Here is a 22,060-nt window from a genome sequence, read left to right on the forward strand (position 1 = left end):
AGATACTTCTGGAGACCAAGGATATTAATCGAATTGAGTGGCCAGCATGCTCCCCAGATCTCATCACCATAGAACACGTTTTGGGACACTACTGGGAGATGCATTGTTGCTCGAAATTCTCTTCCAGAAAACAAACTAGATCTTATCCTTGCCCTGAAGGAGGAGTGTACCCGTTTGCCTCAAGAATTCCTGAATCACTTGGTGCTAAGTATAGTATGACATTGTGAGAGCTACATCTCAGTTCTGGGGGGGGGGGGGGACATGTTCCATAAAATGTCTCTCCAGATAGTTTTCTGAGCACTGTACATTAATTTCTTAACTAAGTCCTTTTAAAATTGTTAACTTTGCCAAAAACACCGCAATTTAATTTGTATGAAATTTCTAACACATTTTTTCATCATCAAATTCCATGTACCCTCAAGGGGTGTACAGGATATGATAGTACTACATGAAAAATTTACATCATTACTAACTTCCTATCTACAATTTTCCTCCAAATCAGTCTGTTACTTGTCAAGACTCCAACATTATCAGATCTTTCATCTCTATTGCTAAGGTACTTTGTACCATATCAAACCACCTATTTCTTGGTCTTCCTCTGGGAGGTCTTTTTCTGCCAGCCTGGCAGAGAACACTTGTTTTGCTAATCTTTCCTCACCCATTCTGTTTAAGTGACCATACCACCTGAGATTAGCTCTGCTAACACATCCTTGGATGCTGACAATATCAAGTTCTTTCCTAATATCCTCGTTTTTAATATGATATTGCCATTGATGCCATCTGTTCACGCCTCTAATCTTTCTCAGGACTCTCATATCTGTGGTCTCTAGTCTTTGGTCAAGTGTTTAACTTCTGACTCAGCTCTCAGATCCATAAGTTAAAACTGGTTTGAACACTGTCTTGTTCAAACCAGCTAATTTAGTGTTCCGACTAATTTCTCTCTTATTCCATATGAATTTATTCAATTGACTGCCTACCATACCAGCTTTGTCGATAATGTTGTCTATTTCCATATTTAATTTACCATCTTCACTAAAAATCGTGCCTAAGTAGGCGAAATGTTTTACTTGTTCCACAGGTTCTCTGTTCACAATGCAGTTGACATTTTCAACGATTCTGCCTATTTTCATTGCCTTTGTCTTTTTATTACTGACCTTCATACCACATCTATTACAACAGTTATTCAATTTAGTCAGAGAATCTTGCAGACTTGTAGCGGATTTATTTAGAAATATAACATTGTCCGCATAAAGCAAAGAGCTGACATTAACATCTCCAATTCTGATATCATGTTTAATACCACTTTCCTTCATAATATAATCCATATAGATAATGAATAACAGAGAGGATAATGTACATCCTTGTCTCACACCAGATTTAACATTAAACCATCTTCCTGTACTTCCTTCAATTCTGACTGCTGACTTACAGCTCAAATAAAGACTAAGTATTGCTTGATATAATTCCCCATTGACACCATATAACTGTAGTGTATTGAATAGCTTCTCTCTTGGCACCTTGTCATACCTTTTCCAGATCGACAAAACTTAAATAAAGATCTTTGTTATATTCCCATGCTTTCTCAACTATTTGTCATAAAGTGAAGATCTGATCCTGACAGCTTCTATTTGACCTGAATCCAGCTTGTTCTTCACCAAGCTTTTCTTCCACAATTCTTCTCAACCGTTTCTCAAGTATACTTGCATATATCTTACAAGAAATACATCATCATCATCATCATCATCATCATCAAATTCCTGCCATGTACCCTCAAGGGGTGTACAGGATATGACAGTACTACATGAAAAAAATTACATCATTACTAACTTCCTATCTACAATTTTCCTCCAAATCAGTCTGTTACCTGTCAACACTCCAACATTATCATATCTTATATTTCTATCGTCTAAGGCACTTTGTACCATATCAATCCACCTATATCTTGGTCTTCCTCTGGGTCGTTTTCCTGCCAACCTGGCAGAGAACACTTGTTTTGCTAATCTTTCCTCTCCCATTCTATTTAAGTGACCATACCATCTGAGATTAGCTCTGCTAACGCATTCCTGGATGCTGACAATGTCAAGTTCTTTCCTAATATCCTCATTTTTAATATGATATTGCCATTGATGCCATCTGTTCACGCCTCTAATCTTTCTCAGGACTCTCATATCTGCGGTCTCTAGTCTTTGGTCATGTGTTTTACTTCTGACCCAGCTCTCAGATCCATAAGTTAAAATTGGTTTGAACACAGTCTTGTATACAGCTAATTTAGTGTTCCGACTAATTTCTTTCTTATTCCATATGAATTTATTCAATTGACTTCCCACAATACCAGCTTTGCTGATTCTGTTGTCTATTTCTATATTTAGTTTACCATCTTCAGTAAAAATTGTGCCTAAGTAGCTGAAATGTTTTACTTGTTCCACAGGTTCTCCATTCACAACACAGTTGACATTTTCAATGATTCTGCCTATTTTCATTGTCTTTGTCTTTTTATTGCTGACCTTCATACCATATCTATTACAACAGCTATTCAATTTAGTCAGAGAATCTTGCAGACTTGTAGCGGATTTATTTAGAAGTATAACATCATCCGCATAAAGCAAAGAGCTGACATTAACATCTCCAATTTTGATATCAGGTTTAATACCACATTCCTTCATAATGTGATCCATATAGATAATGAATAACAGAGGGGATAATGTACATCCTTGTCTCACACCAGATTTAACATTAAACCATCTTCCTGTACTTCCTTCAATTCTAACTGCTGACTCACAACTCAAATAAAGACTAAGTATTGCTTGATATAATGCCCCATTGACACCATATAACTGCAGCGTATTGAATAGCTTCTCTCTTGGCACCTTGTCATATGCCTTTTCCAAATCGACAAAACTTAAATACAGATCTTTGTTATATTCCCATGCTTTCTCGACTATTTGTCGTAAAGTGAAGATCTGATCCTGACAGCCTCTATTTGGCCTGAATCCAGCTTGTTCTTCACCAAGCTTTTCTTCCACAATTCTTCTCAACCGTTTCTCAAGTATACTTGCATAGATCTTGCCAGGAACACTCAGTAGGGAAATACCTCTGTAATTCTCACATTCAGTTTTATTTCCCTTTTTATATATGGGTACTATGAGAGCTCTACTCCAATCATCGGGAATTCGTCCCTCTGTCCAGGCTTTCTGAACCATGCAGTGCAGCCACTGTAAGACTCTTATACCACCATACTTCAGCATTTCTGGTCGAATATCATCTACTCCTGCTGCCTTTCCACATTTCAAGCCTTTGATGGCTTTTTCTACTTCAAGTATGGATATGTATTCCTGACTGCATGCCTGGTCAGTGTTTTTTATCACTGTGCTGTCATCACTGCTTGTTTCATTTAGCAGTTTTTCAAAGTAATTACTCCATACTTCAAGGATATCTTTTTCTCCTGTTTTCATTTCACCTTTATCATCTCTAATTCCTTTTACAGCACTCTTTCCTCCATTCCTAAGCTTCTTCAACAACCTCCAGAATATTTTGCCACCTTCTTGATATTTATTTTCTATATTCTTGCCAAAGTCCTCCCATGACTTTTGTTTAGCTAGTTTTACACACTGTTTAGCTTTCTTACATTTGTCTCTGTATTCTGTAAGAGTAAAAGCTGACTTATTTGCCAGGAACTTTTGATATGCTTTCTTCTTTTCCTTCACTGCCTCTTTAACTTCCTGTGTCCACCAGGGAGTTCTGATTTTTTTATCTTTGCACACAACCTCACCACATGCCTCTCTGGCAGAATCAATCAATGTTTCCTTCAGAGTTTGCCAGTGAATCTCCAAGGTTTGATTCCTGTTCTCAAACTCTTTCATTTTCTTTTCAATAATATTTCTGTATTTTAGTCTACAGTTAACATCTGAGAGCTGCTCAACTTTTATTCGCTTTAAAACTTTCTTACATGTTATTCTTTTCAATATGAAATTCAATTTTATCCTGCTCAAGACTAAATAGTGATCACTTCCAATTTCAAATCCTCTGTACACTCTGGTGTCCTGCACCAGGGAGAAAACATCACTATCAACAATAACATAGTCAATGAGACTTTTCTTATTCCTAGCCTCTTCTCTCCATGTGAATTTGTGCACATTTTTATGTTGGAACATGGTGTTAGTAATAACCAGCCCATGTCCTGAGCAGAAATCCAACAGATATTTGCCATTATTATTAGCTTTGCTCTTTTCTCCAAATTTTCCCAAAATATTTTTGTATGTCTCACAATCATTTCCTACTCTACTATTTAGATCCCCAACAAGGACCAACTTTTCCTTTTTCATTGTGTCAGTTGCTTTTTCTAAAGCCTCAAAAAATTCCTCCACTTCTACCTTAGTAGAACCTTCTGTGGGACCATAGGCACAAATAAGTCTCATTGTCCAGTTCCCCATTCTCATATTTGCCCACATTACTCTACTTGAGACTGACTGCCATTCAAGAAGATTAGCCTCGTATTTTGTGTTGAATACTATGGCTACTCCTTCTTTTCCTTGATTGTTATTGCCTGAATATAACATTTTGTATTTATTGCTCAGAAAGATCTCACCAGTTTTGGTCTTTTTTGTTTCAGTCACCCCTATTATGTCGATCTGGTACTTATCTAATTCCTCAGCTAGCTCCATTTCTTTGCCATTCAGGCTTCTTACGTTGATAGTACCGATCTTTAACTCCGGTGATGTTGAGTTGGGGTTTGTTTTCAGATTTGTTCCAGTAGCTGACTTTTCGCTGTTCGCCCTGGTTCCCTGGCGAAAACAACGGGGGCCTTGTTTAACCGGGCGACGCCCCAGCCGGCATGAAATTTTGTCATGTTGTACCATCATTTTTTATTTTGGTTTAACCAATAAGAATACAATTTGGTCGGCTAAATCCCAAATTGCCAGCCCATCCTCATTCGTTCAGTATCAAAGTAGATACCCAACAGGGTGCACCACGAGAAGGTGAGGATTGGACATTAGGTCAGAAGCCCTGGTCGGTTCTCCACATTCCTTTAAAGGCTATGTGGAGGTCTCCTCTCAGTTATACAGCTTTGACCCTTAAGCACCCCATACAAGAAATACTCAGTAGGGAAATACCTCTGTAATTCTCACATTCAGTTTTATTTCCCTTTTTATATATGGGTACTATGAGAGCTCTACTCCAATAATCGGAAATTCGTCCCTCTATCCAGGCATTCTGAACTATACAGTGCAGCCACTGTAATACTTTTATACCACCATACTTCAGCATTTCTGGTCGAATATCATCTACTCCTGCTGCCTTTCCACATTTCAGGCCTTTGATGGCTTTTTCGACTTTAAGTATGGATATGTATTCCTGACTGCATGCCTGGTCAGTGTTTATTACCACTGTGCTGTCCTCACTGTGTTTCATTTAGCAGTTTTTTTCAAAGTATTACTCCATACTTCAAGGATATCTTTTTCTCCCATATTCGTTTCACCTTTATCATCTCTATCTCCTTTTACAGCACTCTTTCCTCGATTCCTAAGCTTCTTCAACAACCTCCAGAATATCTTACCACCTTCTTGATATTTATTTTCAATGTTCATGCCAAAGTCCTCCCATGACTTTTGTTTAACTAGTTTTACACAGTGTTTAGCATTCTTGCATTTGTCTCTGTATTCTCTAAGAGCACAAGCTGACTTATTTGATAGGAACTTTTGATATGCTTTCTTCTTTTCCTTCACTGCCTCTTTAGCTTGCTGTGTCCACCAGGGAGTTCTGATTTTTTTATCCTTGCAGACAACCTCACCACATGCTTCTCTGGTAGAATCAATCAATGTTTTCTTTAGAGTTTGCTACTGAATCTCCAAGGTTTGATTCCTGTTCTCAAACTCTTTCTTTTTTTCTTCAATAATCTTTGTGTATTTTAGTCTACAGTTCACATCTGAGAGCTGCTCAACTTTTATTCGCTTTAAAACTTTCTTACATGATATTCTTTTCAATATGAAATTCAATTTTATCCTGCTCAAGACTAAATAGTGATCACTTCCAATTTCAAATCCTCTGTACACTCTGGTGTCCTGCACCAGGGAGAAAACATCACTATAACAATAACATAGTCAATGAGACCTTGCTTCTTCTCTCCATGTGAATTTGTGCACATTTTTATGTTGGAACATGGTGTTAGTAATAACCAGTCCATGTCCTGAGCAGAAATCCAACAGATATTTGCCATTATTATTAACTTTGCTCTTTTCTCTAAATTTTCCCAAAATATTTTTGTATGTCTCATAATCATTTCCTACTCTGTTATTTAGATCCCCAACAAGGACCAACTTTTCCTTTTTCATTGTGTCAGTAGCTTTCTCTAAAGCCTCAAAAAATTCCTCCACTTCTACCTTAGTAGAACCTTCTTTGAAACTATAGGCACAAATAAGTCTCATTGTTCCCCATTCTCATATTTGCTCACATCACTCTACTTGAGTCTGTATGCCATTCAAGAAGATTAGCTTCATATTTAGTGTTGAATACTATGGCTACTCCTTCTTTTCCTTGATTGTCATTGCCTGAATATAACATTTTGTATTTATTGCTCAGAAAGATCTCACCAGTTTTTGTCTTTTGTTTCAGTGACCCCTATTATGTCGATCTGGTACTTATCTAATTCCTCAGCTAGCTCCATTTCTTTGCCATTCAGGCTTCTTATGTTGATAGTACCGATCTTTAACTCTGCTGATGTTGAGTTGGGGTGTGTTTTCAGATTTGTTCCAGTAGCTGACTTTTTGCTGTTCGCCCTGGTTCCCTGGCAAAAACAACGGAGGCCTTGTTTAACCGGGCGGCGCCCCAGCTGGCATGAAATTTTGTCATGTTGTACCATCCTTTTGTATTTTGGTTTAACCAGGAAGAATACAATTTGGTCGGCTAAATCCCAAATTGCCAGCCCATCCTTGTTCGTTCAGTATCCAGGTAGATTCCCAACAGGGTGCACAATGAGAGGTGAGGATTGGACATTAGGTCAGAAGCCCTCATCGGTTCTCCACATTCCTTTAAAGGCTATGTGGAGGTCTCCTCTCAGTTATACAGCTTTGACCCTTAATCACCCCAACAACACATTTTTTGTGTAATATAATTAATATGCTGACAATAAATTTATGTCCTCATTTGGCTATAATCATGAAAATTTTTTCATATACAGGTAAAAATGTAGTTCGCCCATAGCTTTTGGGCACCAGTGTATTATCAAATTATATATATTATTACATACTGACCAAGAAGTCACTTATGAAAAACAAGTGAACTCTTCCCTCTATATATTAGTGACTTACTCCAGTTGACTGCCAATCCAGTGCACTATTTTTGTTGATGGCAGTGCACTGCCTTCTTCCTTGATGCAATCACCACAATTTATAGAACCTGCTAGCATTGAAATGGACACGGTTAAGGTAACTGTGTCAGTTGTAATGATAGCAAAACATAGTGCTGCCTTATTTTCCACAAAAATGATCCATTTTCTTTCAGTCTTACTTTTGATAACACTCATATTTCTAAATAAGGTGAAACGAGATTTCCCTTTTTGGGATTACTCATCAGGCCTCTCTTTCTGTCAGCATCAAAACATTACAACTATTGCCTCCTTGCCATTCAAAAGCATTTAAGATTTCTCTTGCTCAATATGTTATGTTACCTATAAAAGGCTATTTACCTTATACAGATGACAAATCTCTTCTCACCTGTTGGATACTCCTCTCACATTTGGAATGGTGTTCCTGAGAGCTCCTTAAAAATACTTGGCTCAATACATAAGATAATACTTAGGTTGATTAATGATCCAACTCACATTACCCATTTTCATACATGTTTAGTTTTTCCTACTTGCATGCTCTATAAATACTTCCATGGTAATTCATCTCTCCTGCTCCATTCTTCCCACTCTCTACTAAATCCATTAGAATGTATATAGCAGCCACCCAAATGGTCCTTTACAGTTCAACTCCAAACTCTCAGAACAAATTCCTCTTTCATTCTTTCTTCTGAAACAATCTCTCCTCATCAGTGCTTTCCCAAGAATGCACAAATGGCTTGTGAAATCAAAGGTGAACAAATTTCTTCTTTCTCAGCTCTGCCTATTTGAAATGCTAACATACCATGTATCAACCTGCCAACTTCTTGTGTTTGGAATCGGCATTATTAAAAAAAGATAATAAATAAATAATGTGGTACAGTAGATGTGCACCATAATGAATGATGCACTATGATAAACAATGGAAAACTCCTGGCAATATATCCCATAGAATCAGTGCTATTTTAAGCTTGCTGCAGAGGCCATAAAAACTCAAAACATTCATGATAGTAGAAAATCTAGTTTCCTACCAAATGATGTCATAATCATTAGACAAGGAAGTGGTGGAAAATTATATGTCAATGATAGAATACAAAGGAAAATTGCAGGAAATAGAACAAATAAAATTATGGAAAATACTGGAAACAAAAGAAAAACACAAGAAGTAGAACAAAGGAAATCACAAGAAATAATAGCTGGAAATAGAATGAAATAAATAAGAAGTAGGACCAAACAGGAAACAGAACAAAGAAAATAGCAGAAAGTCATTCATCGATGACAGAAAGGATCACATAAAACACACAGGTTGACAACACGAGAAAGCTAGACGAGTATGAAATTATAAAAATGAAAATCTGGAATTAAATTAATGTTTACATTTTGAAATGTTAGATTAGCTTAAATTAATGTCACTTACCTGAAATCTTCATATTTCAATATGAAGATTTCAGGTAATTTCTTAAATGAACTAAATATGTGTTGACTGTTCAATTCAAATGAAACTTTTAGGTCAAAAGCTCAATTCTGGGGTGCTTAAGGGTCAGAGATGTATAACTGAGAGGAGACCTCCACATAGCCTTTAAAGGAATGCAGAGAACCGACCAGGACTTCTGACCTAATGTCCAATCCTCACCTTCTTGTGGTGCACTCTGTTAGGTATCTACCTGGATGCTGAACGAATGAGGATGGGCTGGCAATTTGGGATTTAGCCAACCAAATTGTATTCTTAATGGCTTAAACCAAAATATAGAATGATGGTACAAATTAACTATCATATCCTGTACACCTAAGAGGTGTTCAGGATATGATATGATATATGATATGATATGATGGTACATGGCACGAATTTGATGATGATAACTCAATTCTAAATCAGAAATTTGAATTTTTTTTTTTTTACATTATGAACAAAGAATCTTTCAAATACAAAATGAGATGTTACCCAAACAAATTTTGTAATTTTTACCTTAAACTTTGAATTAAAGAAATACTGCATATCGTGAAATATTTCTTTAATTTATAGTTTTATGAGAACAGTATCAATTTATGTCAACTGTATGTCATTGGGTTGTATGAGCTGACATTCACACCAACTGTGTCAATCACTTTTTCTCTTCAGGCTAATGCAGATTAATATTCATTACTTGTATTCCCTTTCTGTTTGCAATTGGAGGTGACCAGTTATAAAGTTAATTCACTCTGAAGCTTTCAGGCTGTTTTCAGTTTTAATGTGGTACAGATTGCGAATATTTTTTGTTTATTATGAAGATTTCATGTAAGTGACATTAATTTAAACTCACATAACATTTTGAAATTTAAACATTAATTCTATATTTTCATTTCTATAATTTCATATTCTTCTAGTTCTAATCTCTCCTGTTTCATTTGTACTTCTTTTTGTTATTTTGTGTGTGTGTGCCAATCCTTTGTATCCTGTTGTTAATCTATTATGATTTACTTTGTTTTTCATTTATATTTCCCCACAATCTCCTTAGTGATGTTTGCTACCATTTCTTTTGTGTTATTTCCTGCACTTTCCATTGTCCTTACAATTTATTTTATTTCTTGCGATTTCTTTTGTTTTGGTTCTCTTTCTCATTATTTCCATTGTTTCATGGGAGTGGAGGGGAGAGAGGAATCAATATTTTTTTCCTCCAAATTCACCATAGCAAAACCTTGTCTTGCGTCTTGCAGTGAGAAGTTATATTATTGTTTTATATTTGTGAAGGGTAATTTGCACATAAACTTTGTTTGCTTATGCTTGAGTAAAGGATTAAACTGAGAATATAATTTCTTGTTAGGTTTGTTATATTTTTTAATTCAGCAGTAACACTTTAGAAAACTGTCTTGGTTCCGAAGGGTTCACTATAGCAAGTGTTTGTTATTGCTGTACTACCATACTACCCTATACATTACAAGAGAGTACACATCAGGAGTTGATAATTCTTGACATAGCAAACTTCTACAAGGCAGTAAGCACCACCACCATCACTGTACAATTCATTGCTTCTGTTTTGCATTGTTCTTTAATTATAATTTGCTACCCTCTGCTTTTTGACACCACTCGTTCAGTGGGCCTGTTTCATTCTTTCTATTCCTGGAACACGTTGCAAGATTTACGACTTAAATAACTGGGTGAAAAGTTCGATTTCTTGGACTTTTGGCTTGGTAGACAACATTGTAATATGATAAGCTATCTACTGAGTCCAAGGGAATACAAAGAAATGCAGACGATTTAAGATTTCCTTTGGCCTCAGTAGATAGCTTATCATATTACAATTCTGTCTTCCTTGCCATACTTGTTTTTTTCCTCATTATTTTTTCTTTTAATTATTATAATTCTTATAACATTTTAATATATATGAATTTTTAAAATGTTAACATAAAATGGAAAGAACTTGATTGGTAATAATTTTATTTATGTCAATGTAGTACTTGTTTTAATAAACATAATATATTATTATTATCCCTTTTTACAGCCACCAGGAACAGGAAAATCATTTTTAGCTAAAGCAGTGGCTACAGAAGCTAACAATTCTACATTTTTTTCTGTATCATCATCACATCTGATGTCAAAGTGGCTTGGAGAGAGTGAAAAGTCAGTTTCCAAGCTATCTTTTTTAATAGCAAAAGCATTAATGTAGTATTTCCATAATTTATTTATTTACACAATACATTTTGTTTTGATTTATCTATTCTGTTGCATATCCAGAGAATTTTTTTATGTTCATTTGCTGTTTACATCATATAAAAAAAGTGCAGGGGGAAATAAGATATGGGGAGAAGGGAGGAAGTAGAGATCTAATGAAGACTGGAATTTCATCTTAGAATAATTTTATATTGTTTTATAATGGAAGTATATTATTAATGTATATAATCACTAAGAAACATGTTATAATTTATGCTATTGTTGACAATAATAACTTTAGACTGGTTTAGGATATATGAGTATACATAAAATTCAAAATAGAGGAAGTGATCAGCATCTACTTTTGGCAGGGTAAAAATGAGTACACTTGGTCGGCGACTTATGACCGCCTTCCATTCTGGCTGACAGGTCGTATGTCGGCCATATATTTATTAGCAGTATGCTTTAACCTTTCTGATCTTTTTATCATCTTTATAATTTATTTTTATAATCTTTTAAATTTATAATTATGTATATTGTACATAATGTGAAAAATAATACTGTACATACTGTACTGTTAAACACAAAAATACAATCTAAAATTAATGTAAAAATTAATACAAATGAAATTTACAAAATCAATTTTTAATCTTTGCTTGTGCTGGATTGTGGATCGTCAGGATCCTGTTCTTGGGTTGAGGTAGGAGATATTCTCTTGATGAGGAACATGCTGAGCTTTGTTTGAACAGTTTGTTTCTTTTTTTCTTCGTATATCTCACGATAACAACGCACAGCATCTTGAATGATACATTCTATATTAGGGTCCATTGCTTCGAAACTGGTGAGAGCTTTATTCAGTTGCGAAAAAGAATCTGATAAACTCTTTGCAGTGAATTACTTTTCTGGCTCCTCTTCTTCCTCTCTCGCTTTTTCTTCTGACACTCTGTGTTTCCAATTCAATCAACTCTTCATCCGAAAGTTCTTTTATTTCACAATCTAGCAACTCCTCTACATCTTCTATTTCACATTCTAATTTTAGATTTTTTGCAAGTTTAACTAATTTTTCTGTAATCACTTCCAGTTCTTCTCCTTTTTCAAATCCTTCAAATGTATTCGCGTAACATTTTATAGACACTTTTTCCAAAGTCCCGACATACAATTCTTTGTTACACGTTCCCATGCGGTCGAAATATTCTTGATACACTGAAGAATGTTGTACTGCTTCCAAAAGTCTCGCAAAGATAAATCAGCATCAGAATCTATCGCTTCGATGGCTTGTGCGAATGTCGTTCTGAGGTAGTGAGCTTTGAATGCTGAAATAGCACCCTGATCCATGGGTTGAATGGAATGGTTGTGTTAGGTGGCATAAAAACCACTCTAACATCATGTTGAAGGTCATCCAGATGAGGAGGGTGGCCAGGGGCATTGTCCATCATCAATAAAATCTTGAAAGGGATACCTCTCTCCGCACAATATTCACAAGCCTGGGAAATAAAGCAGTTCATGAACCAGTCTTCGAACAGTGCTTGAGTCATCCAAGCTTTAGGGTTTGAATGGTAGTAAATGGGCAGTGTGTGCTTGTTGATGTGCTTAAATGCACGAGGGTTTTCTGAACGATAAATGAGAAAAGGCTTCAGCTTAAAACCGCGGCATTCCCACCAAGCAACAAAATCAACCGATCCATCAAAGCTTTGAATCCTGGCATCCTTTTTGCTTCTTGGTGTATATGTATGTACGATTAAGCATGCGTTTCCATTGCAAGCCCGTTTCATCTATGTTAAATGTTTGTTCCGGTAGATAATCTTTGAATAAAGAGTCTACACAATCAACAAATTTTTGGGCTTCATCTGCACTTCCTGCTTCTCCTGTGACACGTACATTATGCAAGCAAATCTTTTTTTAAAACACTTAAACCATCCAGTACTAGCCTGAAAATCTTCTGTGTAAAAAAAAAAAAAAGAGGAATCATAAAATGTCTAATCAGAAGAGCCAAAACTAATTGTTCTACTTCTAATTTTCTAGAGAAAGAACTTTCTACCATCCAACAGTACATGAAACTCGATGGCTTTTCCGAAAAGAGTACACAACATCTTCTCGATTCTTATAATCCACCTCTAAACAACAAAGATTCAATACATCGAGTTCCAATTCCATACATCTCCGAGATTTCAGAACCTATTTCAAGAATTCTGAAGAAATAGGAGTTAACAGCTACTTATTCACCTATTAATAAATTATCTTCCCATTTTTCTTCTTCTAAAGACAAACGCTCAACTATGTCTGTTCCTGGAGGTTTATCAAATTCCCTGCAACTGTGATCTCTCCTATTTTGACTGGATGCTCTTTAGAAAAAAGAATCCAGGAACATCAATCCTCCATTCATCGCAACAAACCCGAAAAATGTGGATTGGTCCAGCATGGAATAGAAACTAACCACAACATCCTTTGGTCAAAAACTTGCCTCTTACATAGGTCCCACTATAAATTTGAACATTTATTCAAAGAAAGCGTAGAGGCCTTAGTCCATCGTCCTAACCTTAATTGGAATGACTGTATATCTGTATCAAAAATCTGGGAAAGTCTAATCAGAATAACTCATTAATTCACATTATTTTTGTTATTTAAAAATTTTTTGAAATTATTAATTAATATCTTCAATTCAATCATGTCTGCTTAAAAATATTTCCCTTTAATATTTAGTGATATAACATCACGTAGCTTGTTCTATTTATAAATGATGTATTGTTAGTTTCCACCTTGTATTTTTTAAACTGTTCTTGTAGTGCCACTAAAGATGGTCTGCAATTTTCAGACCGAAATATTTGGCTAATTAAATATCTTTCTTGTGAATACGTGTTCATATTATACAATCTTTATGTCACAAATGTCCTTAAAATATCAAATTATGGGTAGTATTTCAGTAGAATTTTAATTAATACACCACACCCAACAGATGCTTGAAAGCGACTGAGTGTATGTGAGAGATAGTTATCATACGTGCAGCTGCCTGATTTATAATTAATCATCATCATCAAATTCCTGCCATGTACTCTCAAGGGGTATACAGGATATGATAGTACTACATGAAAAATTTACATCATTAAGTGACCATACCATCTGAGATTAGCTCTATTAACGCATTCCTGGATGCTGACAATGTCAAGTTATTTCCTAATATTCTCGTTTTTAATATGATATTGCCATTGATTCCATCTGTTCACGCCTATAATCTTTATCAGGACGCTCATATCTGCGATCTCTAGTCTTTGGTCAAGTGTTTTACTTCTGACCCAGCTCTCAGATCCATAAGTTAAAACAGGTTTGAACACTGTCTTGTATACAGCTAATTTAGTGTTCTGACTAATTTCTCTCATATTCCATATGAATTTATTCAATTGACTTCCTACCATACCAGCTTTGTTAATTCTGTTGTCTATTTCCATATTTAATTTACCATCTTCACTAAAAATTTGCCTAATTAGCGAAATGTTTTACTTGTTCCACAGTTGACATTTTCAATAATTCTGCCTATTTTCATTGTCTTTGTCTTTTTATTGCTGACCTTCATACCATATCTATTACAACAGTTATTCAATTTAGTCAGAGAATCTTGCAAACTTGTAGCGGATTTATTTAGAAGTATAATATCATCCGCATAAAGCAAAGAGCTGACATTAACATCTCCAATTCTGATATCATTTTTAATACCACTTTCCTTCATAACATGATAAATATAGATAATGAATAACAGAGTAGATAATGTACATCCTTGTCTCACACCAGATTTAACATTAAACCATCTTCCTGTACTTCCTTCAATTCTGACTGCTGACTTACAACTCAAATAAACACTACGTATTGCTTGATATAATGCCCCATTGACACCATATAACTGTAGCGTATTGAATAGCTTCTCTCTTGGCACCTTGTCATATGCCTTTTCCAAATCAACAAAACTTAAATACAGAACTTTGTTATATTCTCATGATTTCTCCACTATTTGTCATAAAGTGAAGATCTGATCCTGACAGCCTCTATTTGGCCTTAATCCAGCTTGTTCTTCACCAAGCTTTTCTTCCACAATTCTTCTCAACCGTTTCTCAAGTATACTTGCATATATCTTACCAGAACACTCAATAGGAATATACCTCTGTAATTCTCACATTCAATTTTATTTCCCTTCTTTATATATAGGCACTATGAGAGCTCTACTCCAATCATCGGAGTAGAGCTCTCACATCCAATCAGGAGTAGATGATAATCTGGTCGAATATCATCTACTCCTGCTGCCTTTCCACATTTGAAGCCTTTGATGGCTTTTTCTGCTTCAAGTATGGATATGTATTCCTGACTGCATGCCTGGTGAGTGCTTTTTATCACTGTGCTGTCATCACTGCTTGTTTCATTTAGCAAATTTTCAAAGTAATTACTCCATACTTCGAGGATATCTTTTTCTCCCGATTTCATTTCACCTTTATCATCTCTAATTCCTTTTACAGCACTCTTTCCTCGATTCCTAAGCTTCTTCAACAACCTCCAGAATATTTTGCCACCTTCTTGATATTTATTTTCTATGTTCTTGCCAAAGTCCTCCCATGACTTTTGTTTAGCTAGTTTTACACACTGTTTAGCTTTCTTATATTTGTCTCTGTATTCTCTAAGAGCACAAGCTGACTTATTTGCCAGGAACTTTTGATATGCTTTCTTCTTTTCCTTCACTGCCTCTTTAACTTCCTGTGTCCACAAGGGAGTTCTGATTTTTTTTTATCCTTGCAGACAACCTCACCACATGCCTCTCTGGCAGAATCAATCAATCTTTTCTTCAGAGTTTGCCACTGAATCTCCAAGGTTTGATTCCTGTTCTCAAACTCTTTCATTTTTTCTTCAATAATCTTTGTGTATTTTAGTCTACAGTTCACATCTGAGAGCTGCTCAACTTTTATTTGCTTTAAAACTTTCTTACATGATATTCTTTTCAATATGAAATTCAATTTTATCCTGCTCAAGACTAAATAGTGATCACTTCCAATTTCAAATCCTCTGTACACTCTGGTGTCCTGCACCTGGGAGAAAAAACATCACTATCAACAATAACATAGTCAATGAGACTTTTCTTATTCCTTGCCTCTTCTCTCATGTGAATTTGTGCACATTTTTATGTTGGAACATGGTGTTAGTAATAACCAGTCCATGTCCTGAGCAGAAATCCAACAGATATTTGCCATTATTATTAACTTTGCTCTTTTCTCCAAATTTTCCCAAAATATTTTTATATGTCTCACAATCATTTCCTACTCTGTTATTTAGATCCCCAACAAGGACCAACTTTTCCTTTTTCATTGTGTCAGTTGCTTTTTCTAAAGCCCTCAAAAAATTCACCCACTTCTACCTTAGGAACCTTCTGTGGGACCATAGTCAAATATAAGTCTCATTGGCCAGTTCCCCAATTTCATATTTGCCCACATTACTCTACTTGAGACTGACTGCCATTCAAGAAGATTAGCCTCGTATTTTGTGTTGAATACTATGGCTACTTCTTCTTTTCCTCGATTGTCATTGCCTGAATATAACATTTTGTATTTATTGCTCAGAAAGATCTCACCAGTTTTTGTCTTTTTTGTTTTAGTCACCCCTATTATGTCGATCTGGTACTTATCTAATTCCTCAGCTAGCTCCATTTCTTTGCCATTCAGGCTTCTTATGTTGATAGTCCTGATCTTTAACTCTGGTGATGTTGAGTTGGGGTGTGTGTTTTCAGATTTGTTCCAGTAGCTAACTTTTTGCTGTTCACCCTGGTTCCCTGGCAAAAACAACGAGGGCCTTGTTTAAACGGGCGACGCCCCAGCCGGCATGAAATTTTGTCATGTTGTACCATCATTTTTTATTTTGGTTTAACCAATAAGAATACAATTTGGTCGGCTAAATCCCAAATTGCCAGCCCATCCTCGTTCGTTAACTATCCAGGTAACTACACAATGGGGTGCATCACGAGAAGGTAAGGATTGGACATAGGTCAGAAGCTCTGGTTGGCTCTCCGCATTCCTTTAAAGGTTATGTGGAGGTCTCCTCTCAGTTATACAGCTTTGACCCTTAAGCACCTCTTTATTATTAATTTATTCATTAATTAATTATTTTAATTTTTTTTGTGTTCGTAAGTGCGGACTGTTGTAAGTTGACGACCAGGTGTATTATATCGACAAGGTGAACATTTGAAATCAGAAGTCAAGCAGCTTTCATATATGAACTGTGGACTCAAATGTACAAATATTTATTGAAGAAGAAAGTGGGAAAGTTTGAGAAAAAAGAATGCTGTAAGAAAGAAGTTGTAAAAAATATACTAAATGATCCTGAAGGTAATAAGAAAAGAATATTTAAAATGTTTATTTTGATAATTGTTAACAGGACATTGTTATGGTAATAACAATGTCCTGTCCCTAAATTCTAGATAGGGATGCAAAGAACATTTATAGGACTTTACAACTGAAGATGAATTAACGTCTCTTACAGAGGCATCAGGGGGTTATCCCCCAGAAAACTGTTTTCATCCAACAAAATAGACAAACCAGCCAAATAATACTCACAGTTGGTACCCATATAACAGAACTGGTAATTAATTTACGGAATTAACAACGCATATAAAGTAAATTAATTAAAGATAACTTTAATGAATCACTTCTATATTTCGACAATGTCACATTGTCATCTTCAGGAACATAAAGATATGGTATATGCACTACAGGAACTAACAAAGCAAATGAGGCAGAAATTAAGACACTAATTTTGTTCCTAAAGTCCTAATGGTGCCCTCTTGCGGGCTAATTTGGTAGTCTTGGCCGTTGGGCTGAAGTTCTCATAATGAAAGTCTCCCAAATTTGGGGCAGTTTCATGCACCCAAATTTGTTGAGGTTAGGAACGTTTTTTAGAGCTGCTGAAGATTCTTTGAATAATCTTTCGTATTTAAACTTGCTGCGATGGATTATTTTTGTCTTCTTCCAACGAATTTTATGGTGGGTATCTAAGGCATGGTCTGCCAGCCCAGAGCGGCTGTACTGGTGAAACCGGATGTAGTCTTGGTGTTCTGAAATCCTGATATTTGTTGTTCTGCCTGTTTGGCCAAAGTAGGACAATTTGCAGCTGCAAGGGACCTGGTATACACCAGGTAGGTCTAGGGGAAGTGGTTGGTCTTTGGTAGAGCGGATAAGGGATGCCAACTTTTTATATGGTCTGTAACAGGAAGTAAGGTCATATTTCTTGAGGATATTAGTTATTTTTTCAGAGGTGCCCTGGATGTAGGGGATAGTGATAGACTTGGTGTAGTCTTTATTGTTGAGGGGGGGAGGGGGGTTGTGGTTTTCAGGTTTTAGTATTTTTTGGATTTTTTTGGGGTTATAGCCATTGGCTAAGAAAGTGTTGAGGATGTGGTTTAGTTCTATAGTCAGGGCCTTGTCATCTGAGCAGATTAATTTTGCCCTGTTATATAGTGTTTTTATCACCCCATATTGTTGTGAGGGGGGGGGGGGGATTGCTGGTGAATGTATCTGCCAGTGTGGGTGGGTTTTCTGTAAACAGAGAAAACCAAAGATCCATCAAGCTGGCGGGTGATTAAAGTGTCTAGGAAGGGTAGGGTGTTGTTTTCCTCTTTTTCTAAGGTGAACTGGACTCTGGGATGTTGGTTGTTTAAGTGTGTTAGGAAGGAGTGGAGTGAGTCTGAGCCATGTGGCCAAATAGCAAACACATCATCCACATAACGAAGCCAAATAGTGGGTTTTTGTGGGGCGGAGTTTAAGGCTTTTTCTTCAAATGTCTCCATAAAGAAATTGGCCAAGGGTGGGGAAAGTGGTGAACCCATGGCTGTCCCCTCTATCTGTTTGTAGAACTTTCCTTGCCAAACGAAATAGCCTGAGTTCATTGTGAACTGAAATAGGGCTGAGATATCGGGAGGAAACTTGGCTTGGATGAGCTCAAGGGTTTCTTTGAGTGGGACATTAGTGAATAGGGAGGAGACGTCAAAACTGACCATTATGTCAGTGTGTTGGAGTGTGAGGTTTTCTATACTGGCTTTAAAGTGGGCCGAGTTTTTTATGTGTGATGGTGTGTTGCCAGTGTAGTGTGTGAGCGTTTTGGCTAAATGTTTGGCTAATTTATATGTGGGGGAATCAATGCCATCCACTATGGGACGTAATGGCACATTTTGTTTATGTATTTTTGGGAGTCCATATAATCGGGGGGGTCTAGAGTTATATGGACTCCCAAAAATACATGAGTCTGTTCACATTTTGCTTGAACAGCTGAGGATTATAATCTTTGTGGAAGGCAGAGTGGGAAAGACTATTCCAAACGACAGAAGTAGATGGAATGAAAGAGGAGGCAATGAAATTGTTTGGTGAGTTTCAAGATGGACTATAAAAGGGTGTTGGTTAGCAGTGGCTCTTGTTTTAATGATTTTGGATGAGAGTGGAGAAATAATAGTGGCCAATTCAACAAAGCACTGTCCATGAAAGTATCTGTAGAAGAGGCACAAGACAGAAACATCTATGAGAGAGGGATGGAAGTGTGGTTGTGAGAGAGGGATCATTAATTAGCCAGATTGCCCTCTTCTGAATAGAATCGAGCAATCTTAGAGACGATTTTGGTGTACCACCCCAAATATGGGAGCAATATTCCATGACTGAGTAGATTTGGGTTTTGTATTGCGTTAGCAGCTGTAAGGACGTGAAGTAGTATCTTGTGCAAAAAAAGCACACCAAGGTTTTTGGTGGCTGCAGAAGCCATAGTTGAAATATAGTTTTAATATTTTTTGGGAGAGTTGTAGCCATTGGCTAAGAAATTGTTGAGGATATGGTCAAGTTTAGGGCACTGTTATCAGAACTGATTACTGGTAACCCTCGTATAATGCGAATATTAGATTCCATAGAAATGCTGCGTTATGCGAGACTTAGATCACATAGAAAAAGTACAGTTAGGTTCCGAAATCTTTTTTTTTTTTTTTTTTTTTAAACAACAGTGACATATCCAACAAAAATATATTTTTATTTCGTTCAGATAATTCATGTAAGTTAAGAAAACATATAAACTATGAAACAAATACATAGTATAAACTTATAAAAATTACAAATTTTACATAAACTTCATTGCACATAATGCATAAATGTTTTAGACAAAATAAAATAAAGTGCATATTTTAATCATCATCACTGTCTTCAAAAATAACATTTCATAGATGTTCTTTATTTATGAGTGGCTGGACGTTGTCATCACTTGAAATCTCTTGGACATCATTTCGACTGGTATAGTTATCAAGAAGTCAGTAATAAATCCTTGCTTGCCACTATGATGCCATTTTTTATTAAGTTCATAATGTGGTGTTAAACAAATATCCAATTGTCTCGTGAATTTTCCGGAGCTCTCAATTGAGGGATTATTATCTGTAAAATAACTTCCTAACTTTCTTGCCAAGTCCAATCCTTCTGCTCATTTCTTTAAACTGAATTCTTTAATGGATTCATCACAATCAGACTCTTCAGCAGAACTTTCCCCACCATTTGGTTCGACGATATCTATTAATTGTACCAGTTCCCTCCTGATTTAAATCTATTTCCCCATCAATTAATTCACTAATTTCGTTTTCAACGATATCGCAAAAGTCCTGTATGTGGGCATTACAAAAAAAAAAATTACATAAAAAAAGCATTACATATTGTATGCAACTCACCAGAAAATAAAGTGCTCAGCTTGAGATTAACACACACTTATGATTTTTAATACGCTTTCCTGGGAGAAAACAAAGACAATTTTCAACAATAAACACTTTATACGATAAACAATTGATACATGCATGCTGAAGGGCATTTTCCCTAATATAAATTCGCTACTTATAACTACATGCCCGATACAGGCAGACACAAATTTAACGAAGATAAAATTTTATTTTTAAGTCGTGCAGTGAAAAATATATGAAAATATATAGGATTTGTAAACAGCGTTATGTCGAAACCACGTTGTATAAGTACCCCGTTATACGAGGGTTACCTGTAATTTTGTCCTGTTATATAGGATTGTTGGGGTGTTGGGGGGGGGGGGGATGACTGCTAGTGAAAGTATCTACTTGTATATGTGGGTTTTCTGTAAACAGAGAATGCAGGGATTCATCATTCAGGTGAGTAATCAGAATGACTAGGAATGGGAGACTGTTGTTGTTTCCCTTTTCTAAGGTAAACCGGATCCTGTGACGTTGATTGTTTAGATCAGGGATTCTCAACCTATGGTACTTGAGCCACTGCCTGGTGGTACGAAAACAGATTTGCTTACTGGTACATCTAATATAATGAATTAATTATAGTGGTACGCCACTGGAAAAGGTTGAGAACCCCTGGTTTAGATCATCAAATTCCTGACAGGTACCATCAAGGGGTGTACAGGATATGATAGTACTATATGAATAATTTACATCATTACTAACTTCCTATCTACAATTTTCCTCCAAATCAGTCTGTTACCTGTCAAGACTCCAACATTATCAGATCTTATATTTCTGTCTTCTAAGGCACTTTTTACTGTATCAGTTCACCTATATCTTGGTCTTCCTCTGTGTCTTTTTCCTGCCATCCGGCAGAGAAAACTTGTTTTGCTAATCTTTCCTTTCCCATTCCGTTTAAGTGACCATACCCCTGAAATTAGCTCTGCTAACATATTCGTGGATGCTAACAATGTCAAGTTCTTTCCTAATGGCCTTGTTTTTAATATGATATTGCCATTGATGCCATCTGTTCATGCCCATAATTTTTCTCAGACTCTCATATCTGCGGTCTCTAGTCTTTGGTCAAGTGTTTTACTTCTGACCCAGTTCTCAGATCCATAAGTTAAAATTGGTTTGAACACTGTCTTGTATACAGCTAATTTAGTGTTTTGACTAATGTCTCTCTTATTCCATATAAATTTATTCATTTGACTTTCTACCCTACCAGCTTTATTGAATCTGTTGTCTATTTCCGTATTTAATTTACCACCTTCACTGAAAATCATGCTTAAGTAGCTGAAGTGTTTTATTTGTTCTATAGGTTCTCCATTCACAATGCAGTTGATATTTTCAATGTTTCTGCCTATTTTCATCATCT

General features: G+C 36.0%; 1 protein-coding gene across 1 annotated transcript in view; it reads left to right on the forward strand.

The window, feature by feature from the left end:
- Vps4 (vacuolar protein sorting 4) overlaps positions 1-22,060 on the forward strand; it is a 216,813-nt gene that overhangs the window by 87,202 nt on the left and 107,551 nt on the right. Inside the window, exon 6 of the mRNA XM_090398397.1 lies at positions 10,798-10,916. Within this exon, the coding sequence (XP_090254523.1) occupies positions 10,798-10,916 (119 nt within the window). The remainder of the gene's footprint in view (positions 1-10,797; positions 10,917-22,060) is intronic.

The sequence above is a fragment of the Typopeltis vanoorti genome, chromosome 9 (assembly GCF_054136105.1).
Source record: "Typopeltis vanoorti isolate ZY-2024b chromosome 9, IOZ_Tvanoo_1.0, whole genome shotgun sequence".
NCBI lineage: Eukaryota > Metazoa > Arthropoda > Arachnida > Uropygi > Thelyphonidae > Typopeltis > Typopeltis vanoorti.